This window comes from Armigeres subalbatus, chromosome 2 (genome assembly GCF_024139115.2).
Source record: "Armigeres subalbatus isolate Guangzhou_Male chromosome 2, GZ_Asu_2, whole genome shotgun sequence".
NCBI classification, from domain to species: domain Eukaryota; kingdom Metazoa; phylum Arthropoda; class Insecta; order Diptera; family Culicidae; genus Armigeres; species Armigeres subalbatus.
This window is the reverse complement of record NC_085140.1, coordinates 463,865,735-463,881,651: the sequence shown is the minus strand read 5'-3', so window position 1 is coordinate 463,881,651 and position 15,917 is coordinate 463,865,735. Positions and strand designations below refer to the sequence as shown.

Genomic DNA, 15,917 nt, shown 5'->3' with positions numbered 1-15,917 from the left:
CAACAGATTATATGAGTGGTTTTATGAGTGAGGCCATTTTGCCCCAGGGGTGCATTTTGGACCATTCTCCCCTAGAAGGATCCCTAAACTATCGAAAACAATGAGAAGAGTTTCAATTTAACGTTTTGTTTTGGAGAAATGTCGATTTTTTAAAAGGTCAGGCATCTCACCCGGATTTACCCTATGCAACGTGCAGGGGAGATACAGAACTTGCTATCCGATATCATGCTAAATTAATTTGTTTGCATTTTCTACGCCTTATGATTCCGCTACTATGGGGTCCATTTTACCCTACGCTAGTACCACGCTAGTACGCTAGTACAACACTAGCACATAGTGGATTTTCTTCTTCTAACGCAGCATTGTTTCTACCACACAACCAATGCCGGATTGTGGAAGATAGTAAGTATAACACAAACACACATACACAATATACAAAATACGAAATATATTTTTTTATCAATAACATATTATCATGGTAGCATTATTCAAAAGAGTCATTCACCGTGGACACATGGCATGACGTCCTCCATCTACATTCAAGTTTACACCAGTTATAAAACTAGCTGCATCTGATGCTAGAAATGAAATTGTTGCAGCAACTTCTGTTGAATCACCCGGTCTACCTAACGCATGAGTTTGTTTACATTTCTCAAGGAATGCAGCATAAGTTTTTTCGTCCATTCCCCCACGCTTATGAATGTCGGTCACTATTACACCTGTAAAGTAATTCGTATTATATCCATTTAATTTAATTATTATGTACATACCCGGATTGACAGCATTCACGCGGACTTGCTTTGAAGCTAATTCTAACGCTGTACAACGTGTGAATTGGTCAATTGCAGCTTTTGATATTCCATACGCTAGGATACCTGGAAATGACCTATTTCCTGCGACGCTGCTCACATTAACGATGTTTCCCTTGCTTTTTATTAAATAAGGAACCGCCAACATAGTTAAATGATACACAGCTCTAATGTTTGTATTCATGACTTCATCATATTGTTCTAAACTAGTGTTTTCAATCGATCCATTCGCTATGATTCCAGCATTATTGATCAATACATCTAATTTGCCATACTTTGATATAGTTTCATCGATCACTCGTTTGTTGTCGTCTGCATTTGTAACGTCGGCTACCAGCAGCAAAGGAGTATTTGTAGAATGTGCTTTGCATGCTTCTCCAACTTTCATAAGATTTTTTAAATTACGTCCAGTGAGAACTAATGACGCTCCTAAGTTGGATAGGTATTTTGCAGTGGCTTCTCCAATTCCAGACGATGCTCCAGTAATTATAACAACTTTATTTTCAAAACTCATGATTGCATAATATTTTCCCGCAATATTACAAATGGTGTGGTATGGTCGGGGTTTGCGAAATGTAGCAGCAGCGTTGAGAGAAGAACTGGACTCCGTCAGCAATATTCACGAAAATATCAGTATAAAAAAAATGCGAAATAACTTAATACCTAATAATAATAACTGAAATAACTTTTGAGATAAACTGAAGCCGCGAGCAGATTTTGAGAAATATGAGCTACAAATATAAATGGTGTTCCTCGTTTTAATAGGCTTGTGCTCAATTGGAGCAATCAAAATCACCTTACACTGTCATCGCCTATCTCTCCAATGGGTAAAATGGTGGCACAAATACATACACGGATAACTTCGTAAACTCAATAATGAGTAAAAAACTAACCATTTTTTGATCTTATATTAAGCTGTCAGAAAATGTGGAAAATTTGACAACTTGAAATGGGTGAAAAAACACTCATTTTGAGAATGTTGACCAACTAGAAAAGCGTTTATTTTTTAACCCATAAATTGGTGAAAAAAGTCTTTGGAAGTTTTTGTTTAAAGTTAAGCTGCCAGTTGCGTGCTACGGCGTTGCGGAAATTTTAAGGATCATTGTGACCTGATTGTACGCGGGAAACATGGGGCAACTTGAACGTAAGTAGTTGAAAACATATTAAACTGAAGGTAAATAACCAAACAGTTCCTTTTTTGAATTATTAGGATCGGAATCGATGGATGGCAAGATGCGGGCTGCCTACATAGAAGAAAAAAATATAATTGTATCAGCTCAAACTTTAATCGAATATTAATTACAAATTCATTACCTGAAATCAATAAATAAATGTGAGCATTTTATTCGTTGTACTTTTCCTTGAATCTGCAATAAATCCCATTTTTATTATTTTTCATTTTATCTCCATTCTCAAAATGAGAGTTTTTTACCCATTTTCGACAAAAATCAATTTGTCGAAATGGGTAAAAATGCCACATTTTTTGACATATATTGCGTTTACTCATTTATGAGTAAAACGTGGTTTACTCATTATATGAGTAGATCCACTAATACTTCAAAATGAGTGAAAATTTACCCTTTAATGAGTTTACGAGGTTCTCCGTGTAGTGCGAACTCTTATTATGAATCATGCAGCTACACAAGTCTACAAATAGACCCACTCTTGGGTTGTTTCACTCAAGTTTGCGCTTATTTGAGAGCTGTACGGAGTAAAAAAAAAGAAAAATACTGTGTGGATGTGAATGTACACTGAAAACAACGGCATAGTAACGTCTACCATATAGAGGGTAATTTTTTTTATGTCTTTATTTGTGTGTGTGTGTGTGTGTGTGTTTTTTTTTTAATTTTACATTAAGTTCAACGCAAAATAATTGAGTGTAAAATTAAAAACATTTTACCACTTGATTTGTGCAGAACGCAACTCATATTTACTCCAACTGTGTATGTTGTAAAATTTACCATGCAATATCCAGAGAAGAGAAGTAAAAGATTAAAGGTTCCCCTAAACACACGCGACGCGACAGTCGCGACGCGATTCTATCGCTTGGCGACAGCGATTCTCACTTGTCATAAGACGAGTTTATACCATCCCATTGAATTCCACCACTTAATTGTATCTTGACAGATACGTATTTCGACCTCAACAGTAAGGCCGTCTTCAGTGTCTCGTACTTGGCTCGACTTCGAGTCGAGTCAAGTACGAGACACTGAAGACTACGAGGTCGAATCTGTCCAATTCAGTGGAATAAATCTTATGACAAGTGAAGACATTCCACTAAAAAGCTCAAAATAATTTTCTTATCAAAATGACAGCGATTCTGTCGCCGTAAGTATGGAAGCGTAAATAGAACATTGCCTGCAGCGAACCAACAATAGAATCGCGGCGACTAGTTGTCGCCGTCGCGGCGATGTAGTCGCTTGTAGTCTGGGGGAGCCTCAAACTGTGTTATTGTCAATTCTACTACGTTTTGCAGTGTTGCAGATAGCAAATTAACCTGCGAATTTATATTACGGTTTACTGTGAGTGAGGCGGGTATAATTAAACAGTAAACAAACAGATCTTCAGTAAGATTTTTTATTATCGTTTTACGACATCGTTTTTTTTCACCAGAAAATCATCAGAAAATAAGTGGTGAAATCAGAACACTGACAAAAATCCAATCATATCCATTATGTGTGGCACACATAAATTTTTACTATAGCATTTCCCACATAACGGCTATGTGAATTCGCATAGCATGTATGTGGAAACACACATAACCGTTATTAACTAATAACCTTTTTGTGGATTCACCCACAGCGGGTGGTTATTAACGCACACATAAAATTTATTTGTAAATTTCTTTAGATTTTTGCAAAAAAAAAATGTGTGGAATTTTATTAGTGAAGGGTTATATACAAGATACGACCGTCCGACGTAAACTACGTAAAAAAGATTATAAGATAATTCATTTGATTGCCTGTGCCGCTGGTTTCAGGATGAGCTTAGAGTGATTCAAATTTTGACTTTTTCGCTCCCCTATGCTTGAACGATAATATTTGCTATTTTAATGAACCTCCTAAATTTTTAACTGAATTGGTTGTAATTTGACTGAGCACGAGCAGCTTGATTCCTATAAAAATCGCCCCTTATGTGTAAGATCGTTTTGGGAGGCGGCCTATTAACTATTTAAATATAGTCAACCCGAAGACTTCATAGAATATTTTCTAATATGTAAGACAGTTATTGTTCCGAAGCGATCGAATTGTTGCTCATTATCAGTGGCGCCGGGAGTGGGTGGGACAACCCGCATAGAAATAAATCGTATGCTGAATACTTAATATTATATGTATTCCATTCCTCTTATAATCATCATTAGCTGTACGATACACGTGCAATCATATGATTAAGCTTTTTACCGTCCTGATCATACCAAATTATTTACAGATTGTACATCTTATAATAAAGATACGTGGAATGAGAAATTAAAAATATTCTTATAAGAAAAAAATCATACATGATATAATTTGGGTAGATTTTTACACATAAAAGCATTTCATGCATAAAAAGAAGTGTTTTCATTTTCAGTGTTGTGTGTCAATTCTTTCGACGGCAGTTGGTCGGGCAGACTTGAGATAGTTAAATATAGTTTTTCTCGAAGTCGGTGGTGATCTAAAATGCATGTAAGTCAAAAATTTCTTATATAAAATGCGAGATAAAATGTTAAATAAATCTATTCTTGTTTCTCCCATTTCTGTTCGTTTCCAGAATTATTGATTTCCTTCCACTACACAAGAAAACGCCGTGACCGAATGGCGGTTCTACGCTTCTTCTCCTCTAGTGCTACTGTAGATTCAGCAAATCGGGTTCATCGGATATACTTCCGAAGGTAATAACACTAATATCTTCTGTGATGGCCCTCCTTAAATGTATCTCAAAACGAAAGTTTTAAGAACAGGTATTAATCAGCTGACCCTAAAGGCATTTTTGTATAATAACTTCGTGTTGAATAAGGATGAATACCTTGATTACTTTTATGTTTCCACGTATCATTTTTTAGAAAGCTTGTTTCCAGTAAAACAAAATGCAAAAGTGCGTGTGCACTTTGCGTTATACATAGCATCAAAGATAACTGGAAGGAACAAGATGCCCGAGTTTAATACTTTCCTTAAATTTACCGGGAGACACTGAAAGCGGTGATGTTACCGCCATCTGTTGTACAAAAACCACATCTCTGACTATATTTGGAGAAATTTTGTTTGCCGTGTTGTACACGATATGGCAAAACAACGTATTTTGAAAGCAAGAGTTATCCTGAAATCACTTCTGGGCTAATGAGTTGCATTGCGCATGGTAGCCACATTTCCCTTGCTCATTGAACATATATGCAGATTAATATTGTTTCACCAGCTTATTAGAACACCTCCACGGGAGTCCCCATCTGGGTCCCTATCGCTATTTCCGGGCCCTTTATAGAGACCCACTTCAACACCGGCGGTATCTAAACGGGAATGTAAAATAAGAACGCAACTCAAAATTAGCCGTGAATGTCCAAATTTAGCGCCCCATACTGGGTTGCTATTTCGTGAAACGTCACTTTGGTATAGATAAAAAAAATGCAGAAAATCTGTTTTTCTTTTTCAGAACAATTCCGGCGTAAATAAAATAGCAAGGGAAATATTCAATTTTTTTGATCTAGCGCCCCAATTCAACTCCGCGAAGAAGTAATTATACTAGTGGATCAAGTATGATGAGGAGCGATGCGCACGGACGCCCGCTAGAGTCCGAAATTTTCATGGATTTTCGCTAAAGAAAATTTTAATGTTTTTCTTTAGCAAGTTGTTCCAAGGAGGAGATCTTCCAGGTGCTTCCAGTAATCCCTCAGAAGGTTGCTTGAGTGATTGTTCAGTATTTTCTTCAAGTTGTTCCACCAGAAAATCTCCCGCAAGTTTCTATTTTCTGTCATTCATTTGAACATGATTTGCTTTGGAAATTCATCATAGGATCCCTGGAAGATTTCTCCGGGAGTTCCCAAGCAATCTTTAAGTTTTTTTTAAAGAATTTTTAGCAGTTGTCCCAGAATAGTTTTAAGATTTCTTCCAGAATCTATCGGGATTTTTTATTGGAACTGCCCTATAACTTCTTTTGTGATTTCATTTGAAAACTTAGTAAGTTTTCCCAAGAATTGATTCTTTCGGATGTTGTTACAAAATTGTTTGTCCGGGACATTCTTCAGAGAAAAAAAAAATGTGGAAGCATTCCTGCAGGATTTTGTCAAGTCAAGAGATTCCTGTAGGAAACTGGTGGGAATTGCAGGAGGAATTTCTTTGACTGCAAGTAGTACAAATCCCCGAAATAAATTTCCAGGAGGAAGGAAGTCCAGATGGAATAACGTTGAAAAAACATGAAACAAGTTTGATGACGGGTCTCCAGCTGCCTTACGAACAAAGCGTAGAATTGCCCTCCGGATTCCCGATTCTTTTGTTTTCAAATGGGCTCCTTAAGCATAGTTGTCACATCAAATACATACTCATGCAATGACGGGCACAGAAAAGCTTTCAATTGATAACTGAGGAAATGCTTGTAGAGTACTAGGTCGAGCAGCTAGCCAAGTTCCAGTTGGAATGTAGAGCCATTAAAGAAGAATATGACTACTTTAAGCAAGGCCCGGTGAGAACTCAATATGTTTACGAAGTCGCTATACCTAAAACAGAAACCACCGGTGGGAAGATGGGGCGCTATCCTAAAATAGCACTCGAGAAAGAGCGCTATTATAAGAATAGCGATGAGGACTCTCGTGGAGGTGCTCTTAAAGCGTTTTTCCAAACAATAATTCGAATCTAGGGAGAACATTTGGCTGATACAGATGATTTTACAATTATTTATATTTTGGTTAAAAAAAGCTGTGTAATTGTTAAATTATTATAGCTTGTTCAATGAATTCGCAATATCTGTTTTAAAAAAGTTTGATACCATTTTTCATTTAACGAATGCATTAAAAAATATTTCAGAAGCATCCAGCGCAATAGAACAGAACGGCCACGGAAACGGCAGGATTTCACAGAAAATGTATGGACTATCTGTCAAATCGTGCCTGCTTTTGTCGGAAATTGAGTAAAATTTTCGTGGGATAGAAAGAGAGAGCAATACGATTTTACTCAGTCACTTAGTAGGTGAAAGTTAGCGTGCAACCCGGAAAAATGTGTTTACTTTACTTTACTTACTTTACTTTATTCTCCCAAATGGGTGAATTTTTCAGCAGAGAGAAAGAAATAGCAAAGAAAAAGTACCCATTAATAAGTAAACGAGTTTCTCCGCGAAATGCGTTATGTGTTCAATGCGAGCATTGAACAAAAATATCAGTTCAAAAGGCATACCGTGTAACCTCTCATTCTTTCATCGATCGACAATTTCAACGTCGATTAGAGGGACCGGCGATTCCAAACCGACGCACAATATTTTCGTTAAAGCGTAAACATTGCTAAAAAGTTCTTGTTTTAGGTGAAAGTACGGTAGAATAATGTTCCCGATAGTATGCTTTTAAACTGGTGCTCTCATAGATGGCAAAACACTTCATCAAGATTTTTCTAAAAGTAGCATTATAGCAGTTACGTTTACAAATTTAATTAAACGTCAAAAATAGGCTGAATAAATCGATTCGAAGAACATACGGTTGGGAAACCATTATCTAATCTTGTCTTCCGTACCTGTGTCACAGACTTGTTTACGCAAATTCAATTAAAAGCATGTTTGTACAAATCTTATCACTGGACAGGGTGTTTTTTTAATTCAAAATTGAATAGAAACAGATTATAGTGTGCTTTACTGACTTTTTTTTTAGGGTCTGTCTCATCAAACTTGACTGTTCAAGAATTGAAATTTTTCAGTGTACTAGTTCGATTTTTGCTCGCTAGCAAGCGCTTATCGTGTCTCCGCAATATCAAAAGAGTCGGGTATCTTGTTGCTTATAGTCATCTTTGATAGCATTTATCATTTGGCACATAACAAAAGTGAGTAGATGCCCACGTAGCGTATTGTCAACGCTTCGTTTACGCATTGTTAAAATAACGCGTACAAGCAATATTGAAAGGACGCCACATAATCATCGAACCTAACATGTGGTGTGAAGCTTCAATTCGCACCTTATTCGTATACATCATAGTGCATATGGAAGGCGCCATCACCACCAAGTGGATTAATTCTTTTAATATCTTTCAATATAATTTACAGATAAAACTGTTGAGTGGACATCTGTACGGGAGAGATCCTGCAAACGCAGCTTATGTATCCAGTTTCCCGCGTTCGGAAATGATAGCGACTGTGGCAAAACATGTTTTGAGAAGGTTATTGAGCAATAAATTAAATATTACAGATATTTTTTAGTGGTAATTATTTTATTATAAACTGAGGAAAGAACAAAATACTATCCTACTGAAGTTTGTGAAATAATATACATATTTCAATACCCTAATCGTATAATTGAAAGATTATCGTACATCGTTTAATTCGGATTAACAGCTGAATAATTGAAGAATCTTACTATTTATCGTCTTTGTTGAATATAATCAAAACCCGAATGATCACATGAAACTAAAATGAAGATAAATCAATGATTCATGGTAAAATTTCTTTGCAAAAATACATGCAAAAGTTGATGTTTTTGAATGGAAACGATACTTAACAACCCATTCAATGTATCATCCAAAACCAAAATATTATAAGGTATATCGTAAATATCATTTATGGTATAATTAACGTACAGTATTTTATATGATTCCGTAAAACATTCAATTATAATTTTCTATAATCAAAAAACGATAACAAGAAAAATCGTTGTATAATTTCATTCTATTCGGGAAGTAGGACATGTCCTACGCATGAAAATATGTGGGTAGGACAGTCAAAGCATTGTCCTACCCATGATTATGGTAAGAACATACCATATGGATAGCTAAAAGATGTAATACTATCAATACTATTTCAATTTTTAAATCAATAAAAATATCATTAAAACGTTAGTCTTGAAGTTTTTAATAGTATCTGCTCTTCCATAAAATTCTCGCCTAATTTTTCAAAAGCACCTAAGTAACATTTTTTTCATGAATTAATTTGAGTACTGCAATCGAAAGCTTTCATGTTGTTCTGTTGAATGCGCTATTCAAATTAATTCATGAAAAAATGTTACTTAGGTCCTTTTGAAAAGTTAAGCGAGAATTGTTGAATTTTTTTGGAAGTACGTTATTATTTCTGCTAGTTCGAAGAGGCTCAGGCTTAAGGATAAACTTAGCTAAGACTGACTGTACTTGTCAATGGTTGCTTCTCCGTAACTGGCTAGAACTGGTATAAATTGCGCTACGATCCAAATGAATAAAGGTAGGTATTTGCTAGATACGGCTTTAGTCAGTTGGGAAAGGAGAGGAATGTTAGTGTGTTGTTATTGTTGCTACTAGAGAACAAGAAAACCTCTGCATCCCCATATACCACAGAACGGAAATTTTGTTAACTCGGTTAACTGCTGAGCTCATCTCCAAAAGTTGAGAAACTAGACAAGAATATGAGAAAACAATCGCAGAAATATACGAATGTGAAGTTTATGATGATTGTAGTTTATCCGGATGTCTGGTAGCCGGCCAATGAGAAGAAGAATTCTGAAAGCTTCCAAGAGATTATTGGAATCTGTAGGAATCACAAATATACCTACGTTTGCAAGAAATTTTAGAATTTTGAAAGAAATTGGTCTGAAATTCTGAGTACATTGTTCTTGAGATTTCAGAAAACCCGTAAATAGTAAGGTTCGAATGTCTAGATGTTAGTAATAGACAGGAATCCATAATCACTTCTGGAGATTCATGGAAATGTTTGAAGACATGCTTTTTAGAAATGTTCTATAAACACTGGAAATGTTATTATTGTCCTAGTAGTAATAGGGCGTTTTCTAACTGAAGATGTCCGAAAAAATCTTTTGAAATCTGAGAGGATCTCCGGAAAGTCGCTGAAATTCTATAGAAGTATTCTATAGATTTGATAATCCAGTTTTTGTCCTACCCACCTCTCGGAAAGTGGCTGCGCCTCTGCTCATTATTGATATTTATGTAATTCTTTTACGTGTTAAATTGATTTTCCCACGATTCAGTATTTCGCGAGTAAGTTCTTCATCGATCGTCGACATTACCGTCGACAATCTACATCTCAATGTTCTATATGTCGATATATCTCCCTATGTCCCTTTTCTCCGTCCCTACGAACTACATACATTTTGATTTCTGCATCTCGATACCCTATCTCGGTATCTCTATCTCGATGTGTTCTGTTCATGTTTTGTTCAGGATTCACTCTCTCTATGTCGATATATTTAAGTTTCGAGGCCACTAGACAACCTTGGGGCAATAATAAATACATCAAACACAAGAAATGACATTTGGTTTTCTACCGATAGCAACAAGCTTTTTTCCATCTACTACCCATTTTAATTTTCCTTCCATTCCTCGATCTCTCCTTATCTCGATGGTCGCTTCAATACCGAGATGTGGAAAGGTGACTGTTATTAACCTTTTGCAATTCCTGATCATAAAATCGGGTTTACAGTTCGCCGTTGAGTCACTTACTTTTCCATACCAACGAAATGGCTGCTTTAATGAACATTATGTAACTCAAATGGGTTGCATAATATGCATTAAATATAACACTGATTTGAATACTATAATGAAAACCAACATCAGAACAGTAGTAACATGACTACATTTTGCTGAATTAGCTTGGGTATGTGTTCAATTAGTGTATTCTCTGCGTCGCGGAATAAATGAAATAGTTTGATGGACATGACATCAAACATTTCCAAATGCAAGTACATCTATCACACAAGTACATCTAAGCGTGTGCAACTCGTTGCCAAACTCGATTTTTCCAGCACTCATAATAGGGTAAAGTGCCCAATAGTGGACCCCCAACCAATAGTGGACCCTCCAGCCATTTTTGCATTATTACAGCACAATGTAAACATTTTGCTATAAAATTCCATCGGGAGAACCTACCTTACAGTCCTATGATTCGATTACATGCATTGGAAATGCTATGGAAAGTAAATTTAAATGATTTTTTGCAATTCTATAAAAAATAAACACGAGAGTGTCCATTATAGGAATATTTTCTTCTTCTTATTGGCATTACATCCCCATATGCCTCGCAGCTTAGTGTTCATTAAGCACTTGCACAGTTATTAACTGCGAGGTTTCTAAGCCAGGTTACCATTTTTGCATTCGTATATCATGAGGCTAGCACGATGATACTTTTATGCCCAAGGAAATCGAGACAATTTCCAATCCGAAAATTGCCTAGACCGGCACCGGGAATCGAACCCAACCACCCTCAGCATGGTCTTGCTTTGTAGCCGCGCGTCTTACCGCACGGCTAAGGAATATTTTGGGGGGTCCATAATAGGGAAGAAGAACGTCCCGAAACGGAACATAAAAATCAAATGAAGTGTCGACTATAGGGAAGCAAATTCCTATTATGGACCCCCAGGGGGTCTACTATAGGGCGAATTCAGTCAGACTTTAAAATGTTAATTTCAACGAATAACGTCGTGTATTTGAGTGTTTTATGTATGTATCGTGAAGAGGAGATGCAGAACTTGGTGTTAGATGTCAAGCAGAATTAATATGTTGAAAATTTCTACTCCTTGTGACGAAAAGAGCAAAATTTCGCTACTAGGGGGTCCACTATTGGGTATTTTACCCTATTTGTCCAACTCGGCAAGCCTCGTTCGATAAACGCAAGACTCGTGCTGAAAAAATCATCTTTTTGCAACTTGTTGCACAAACTACTGTTTCGACAGCACACAGCAGAATAAAATAAAGCGAGTCTTGAGACTTTTCTGCACATTGTAACCTTTGGGTTCCAGGTTTACCTTGCTGGCTCCTCCATCAATCCAAATAAAATTTCCTTTCCCAAAAAAAAAAAAAAAATAAAACAAAACAAAAGAAAAACAAATACAAAACGAAACTAACGTAATGATGGGCCAGTGGCGGCACACAGTGGCTTGATGTGTGAAAAGAGCTCTGACCCACCTTCAACGGACACACTGTATAGTCGAACATTGTCAAAATGATATTACTGACACCCGCAGGGCTAAACATAAAATATCCCTGCTGGAGTTCTAAGTTCTAGCAGTAGAGGGATCCTGCACCAGTAAAAAGGGGAAACAACCTAGAGCGAAAACTTCAAATTAATCGAAGTGATTCTTTGATAGTTTCAGCTCCATCGAAGGATCAAAATTCTTTAAAAAGCAGATCCTTCAAGGATCTGATCTCTTTTTATCCTGAAAATTCAAAAGTAAAGGTCTATTGTTAGAGTCCAATTCAATTGTTAGTCGACAAAAAAGTGCGCAGTGAATAATTAAAAGTTATAAGTACGGTTAGTAGCTACAAACGAGTATAAAACTTAAGGCTAATGTTAATGTTATAAATAGGTTAATCGCTTAAATAGTGAGAACATTCAATTCACAAAAGTACGCAAACGAAAAAAAAACAAGGAAAAAAGGTAATTTTAACCAACAAATGAAAAGAAAAACGTGTATGTGAAAATAGCTTGACGTCGCAGGGTACTAATCGAGTGGGAAGGTCCACGAAGGGCCTTTTTTCTTTCTTTTGGACAGCTGAACCAGTGAAAGCGGACGGGAACCCTCTGTGGTCGGTCGTTGTACCTGTCGGTAACCAGACGGGAACCCTCTGTGGTCGGTCGTTGTACCTGTCGGGAGCGTGCCTGTCGAGGTGTGGAGTGGAGAATCAGACCAAGAACCCAGTCCCTTCTTCCGGTTCGTCTACGGATAGCCAAAACCGATACCGCCAAGCTCGACAGACCTCCACCCAGTTGGGGGGGGTCGTGGGATCAAACCCCACCGAAGGGGCGGTTACCCTCCAATACCTTTTCCGATCTAAATCTATCACATGTTATACATATGCATAATCAAGTTTCAGACATAGTAATTAATTTCCACACCGAGTGGCTTAATACCCGGCATATAGGCAACTAACTTTGAATGTACTGAGGAATTATTAAATCGATTAAACTTAATCCTTCCTGTTTTGGGCAGATACAATTCTCGGGTACTTATTCAAAAGGACGTATGTGATTTTGTGAACAAAGATTCAAACGTCGATTTGTCCAAACTGATGGCACTCCCACGAAGGCTTCTCCTACCTGTATGTGGTGATGGTTTGCGTGGGAGTGCTATCAGATTGGACATATCGACGTTTGAATCTGATGGGTAAGTCTAATGGGTAAGTTCCTCAAACTAAGAAAAGGGTATATAGTACTCATTCACAAAAAAATAAAAGTACCCATTATTTTGACATTTTCATATATGTACTGATAAAAAATGGGGTATTTTTACTCTTTAAATGGTATTGCTGGGTTAACAGTGCAATGAATTTAGAAATGACTTTGTTGTTTATGTAGTGAACTTGTAGCATAATCTCCAAATATAGACTAACGCAAAATGAACTCCCCCAAGAAATTATGACGTTTAAGCGGGTCGGAACGCAAAATGAACTTTTGTTCGAGAAGACGACTCGCTCAAATGTCAAAATCCATCGGGTGAGTGAATTTAATGAACCGCTGCGGTTAGACCTGGTTGATGGTGTGATGGTTCATGGTTCGATTTATTCAGACCTCTAGTTCGATTTACCGGTTGGTTTTTGTGTTTTTATTTTCATTGTAGCCGCAAGATGTTGCAAATACGCTCCAGCTCTTGCGATTTTTGTGTTACAAAGTCACACCACAGTTGTTGTTACTCACTGAGAAACAAATGGTGTTGCTTGGGTGCCTATAATCAAAACCCATAAATTCAAAAGTTAAATGTCTGTTATACAAGTCCACCGTCGCGGTAATGTTTAAAACATTACCCATTTCTCATTTTTTAAATAAATTTAATGGTACTTTCAAGACATTTTGTCATATATTTATGTGATTTTGAAACATTTTAGATTCCTTGAAAATTCTTGATATCCAGAAATATCCACACTTTTCATACAGTGCTTGCCATTTGAAGTTCCCGAAACCCAATCCGCTTCTCCTTCTTCTTTGCTCCGCATAATTAAGGCTCCCCCAGACCTAAGCGATTTCATCGCCGCGACGGCGACAACTAGTCGCCGCGATTCTATCGTTGGGTCGCTGCAGGCAATGTTCTATTTACGCTTCCATACCAACGGCGACATAATCGCTGTCGCCAAGCGATAGAATCGCGTCGCGACTGTCGCGTCGCGTGTGTTTGGGGGAACCTTTAGAAGTTTTCACTTTTCTCGCAAAATGCTTCAAAATGAGTAACATGGAAACAATGGGGGAGGTTCCTTCATCAGTGCTGCCACCTGGAAAAGTTTAGAGAAAAAATAGAACCATGGAAATTTGACATGGCATGATATATAAAATGAGAATTAAAATGTCTCTAGAACTTTATAGAAATTTTTTTGTCAAACAATTTTTAGTTTGTGGGGTTAGAAATTCAACAATCTTAAGCATTATCTGCTTATTCGAAAAAAAAATATAAAATTCGAGATATCATGTCTATTTTGTGTGCTTTTAAAATTCTAACCCCGTAAACCAAAATTTGTTTGAAAAACGTCCTTAATTTTTGTTTTATAACAAAAATATACTTCATTTCCTATATCACACCGTGTGAAATTTCAATGATTCTACTTTTTCTCTCGATGACAGCTGATGGTCTTCTCCTCCCCTATGCTGATAGTTATCGTTTTGCAGTTATCGGACCGCAAAACTTCAAACTGATGTCAAAGTTGATAACAGCTGCATTGCGCTGCACAATCAGATGCAATTTTATTGCATCTGATGTCGACTGACAACCGTTTGACGTCTAAAATGAGAGATTTCTTTCATTCTCTTTTGGATTCAATCCCTGGTTACAGTGTAAAATGATCAAATTTCTTAAATAATACATACAGTTTTATTTTTGAATGAATCAATATCTTTTATTGAAAAATCTACTTACCCCATGGTGGTGGTTGATCCTTAGAGGTTATGTCTACCTCCGTTCTGCTCACGATCTTAAGTATCTTGAGTTGTCAGAACTCATTGTTATATAATGTGGGGGGCTTGCGTGAAATAGAACAGAACAGTGTTCAGAACAGGTATCCACCGGTTGACACCAAGCACATCATATTCCGGGGTCAAATGGTGGATTATTTTTGTTACAGACGACCGGCATTTGAAGACTTAGTCGAGTCGAGTCAAGTACAAGACACTGAAGACGGCCTTACTGTTGAGGTCGAAATACGTATCTGTCAAGATACAATTAAGTGGTGGAATTCAATGGGATTGTATAAACTCGTCTTATGACAAGTGAAGACATTCCACTAAAAAGCTCAAAATAATTTTCTTTTCGATAAATTTCCAATCACATATGATGTTTTGTAAAATTTGGTAAAGTCTACGTAGACATCATGGGGGGCGGGAGGGGATTTGAAAAAGTCTACAAAAGTCTACTAGGGGGGACGGTTGGTTTCGAAAAAGTGAAATTTCTGTCTACGTGGTTTGTGGACAGCCCCCATCCAACATAGACAAAGTTACAGATTCCGGTTGGAAGAAAGGCGTGGAATCAAACATCTAGGGATCCAAGGACTAGCATCCCTCCGCGGTGCACAATTCAATATCAAATTTTCAAAACGACTTATCTGCTTTTGTGAACAAAAATTCAAACGCCGATTTGACGAGTCTGACAGCACTCCCACGTAAACCAACACCATCAACGCGTAGGTGAAGGTTTCAGCTACTTGGTGATGGTATCGGTTTGCGTGGGAGTGCTGTCAGACTCGTCAAATCGACGTTTGAATCGTTGTTTACAAAAGCGGATAAGTCGTTTTAAAAATTTGGTATTGAATTAGCATATTAATCATAACTCATTTGTCTCATTTCAGCAAACGCAACTCATGTCCACTAATATTTCCCTTTTCTATCAACTCTTTTTTCTTTCAATGTACCCGACACTGTACCCGACGGGACTGGATGGGCGGACGGTGTCGGCCAGGGTGAAGGCTGATAAATTACAATTACAATTACAAAATTCACTTTCCCCTAGAGCAATATGTGCTAACTTTTCCATAAAGGATACTAGCT

The 15,917-nt window shown here is 37.1% G+C and overlaps 1 protein-coding gene and 1 long non-coding RNA gene across 3 annotated transcripts; one reads left to right on the top strand and one right to left on the bottom strand.

Annotated features, from left to right (window-relative positions):
* Positions 1-424: 424 nt before the first annotated feature.
* Positions 425-1,587, bottom strand: LOC134218360 (3-oxoacyl-[acyl-carrier-protein] reductase FabG-like). Of its 2 annotated transcripts, none has more exons than XM_062697300.1 (2): positions 771-1,587; positions 425-710 (listed from the first exon to the last, which is right to left on the bottom strand). In XM_062697300.1, the coding sequence occupies exons 1-2, from the start codon at positions 1,321-1,323 to the stop codon at positions 502-504; spliced, it is 762 nt and encodes a 253-aa protein (XP_062553284.1). In that variant the 5' UTR covers positions 1,324-1,587; the 3' UTR covers positions 425-501. The 2 variants fall into 2 exon arrangements, with proteins under 2 accessions (XP_062553284.1, XP_062553283.1); XM_062697299.1 differs by having other exon boundaries at positions 425-719; positions 771-1,575.
* Positions 1,588-11,034: 9,447 nt separating this feature from the next.
* On the top strand, positions 11,035-12,650 carry LOC134218359 (uncharacterized). The gene is made up of 3 exons (XR_009981318.1): positions 11,035-12,203; positions 12,259-12,329; positions 12,410-12,650. It is a non-coding gene; the product is annotated as an uncharacterized LOC134218359 (long non-coding RNA).
* Positions 12,651-15,917: the final 3,267 nt, after the last annotated feature.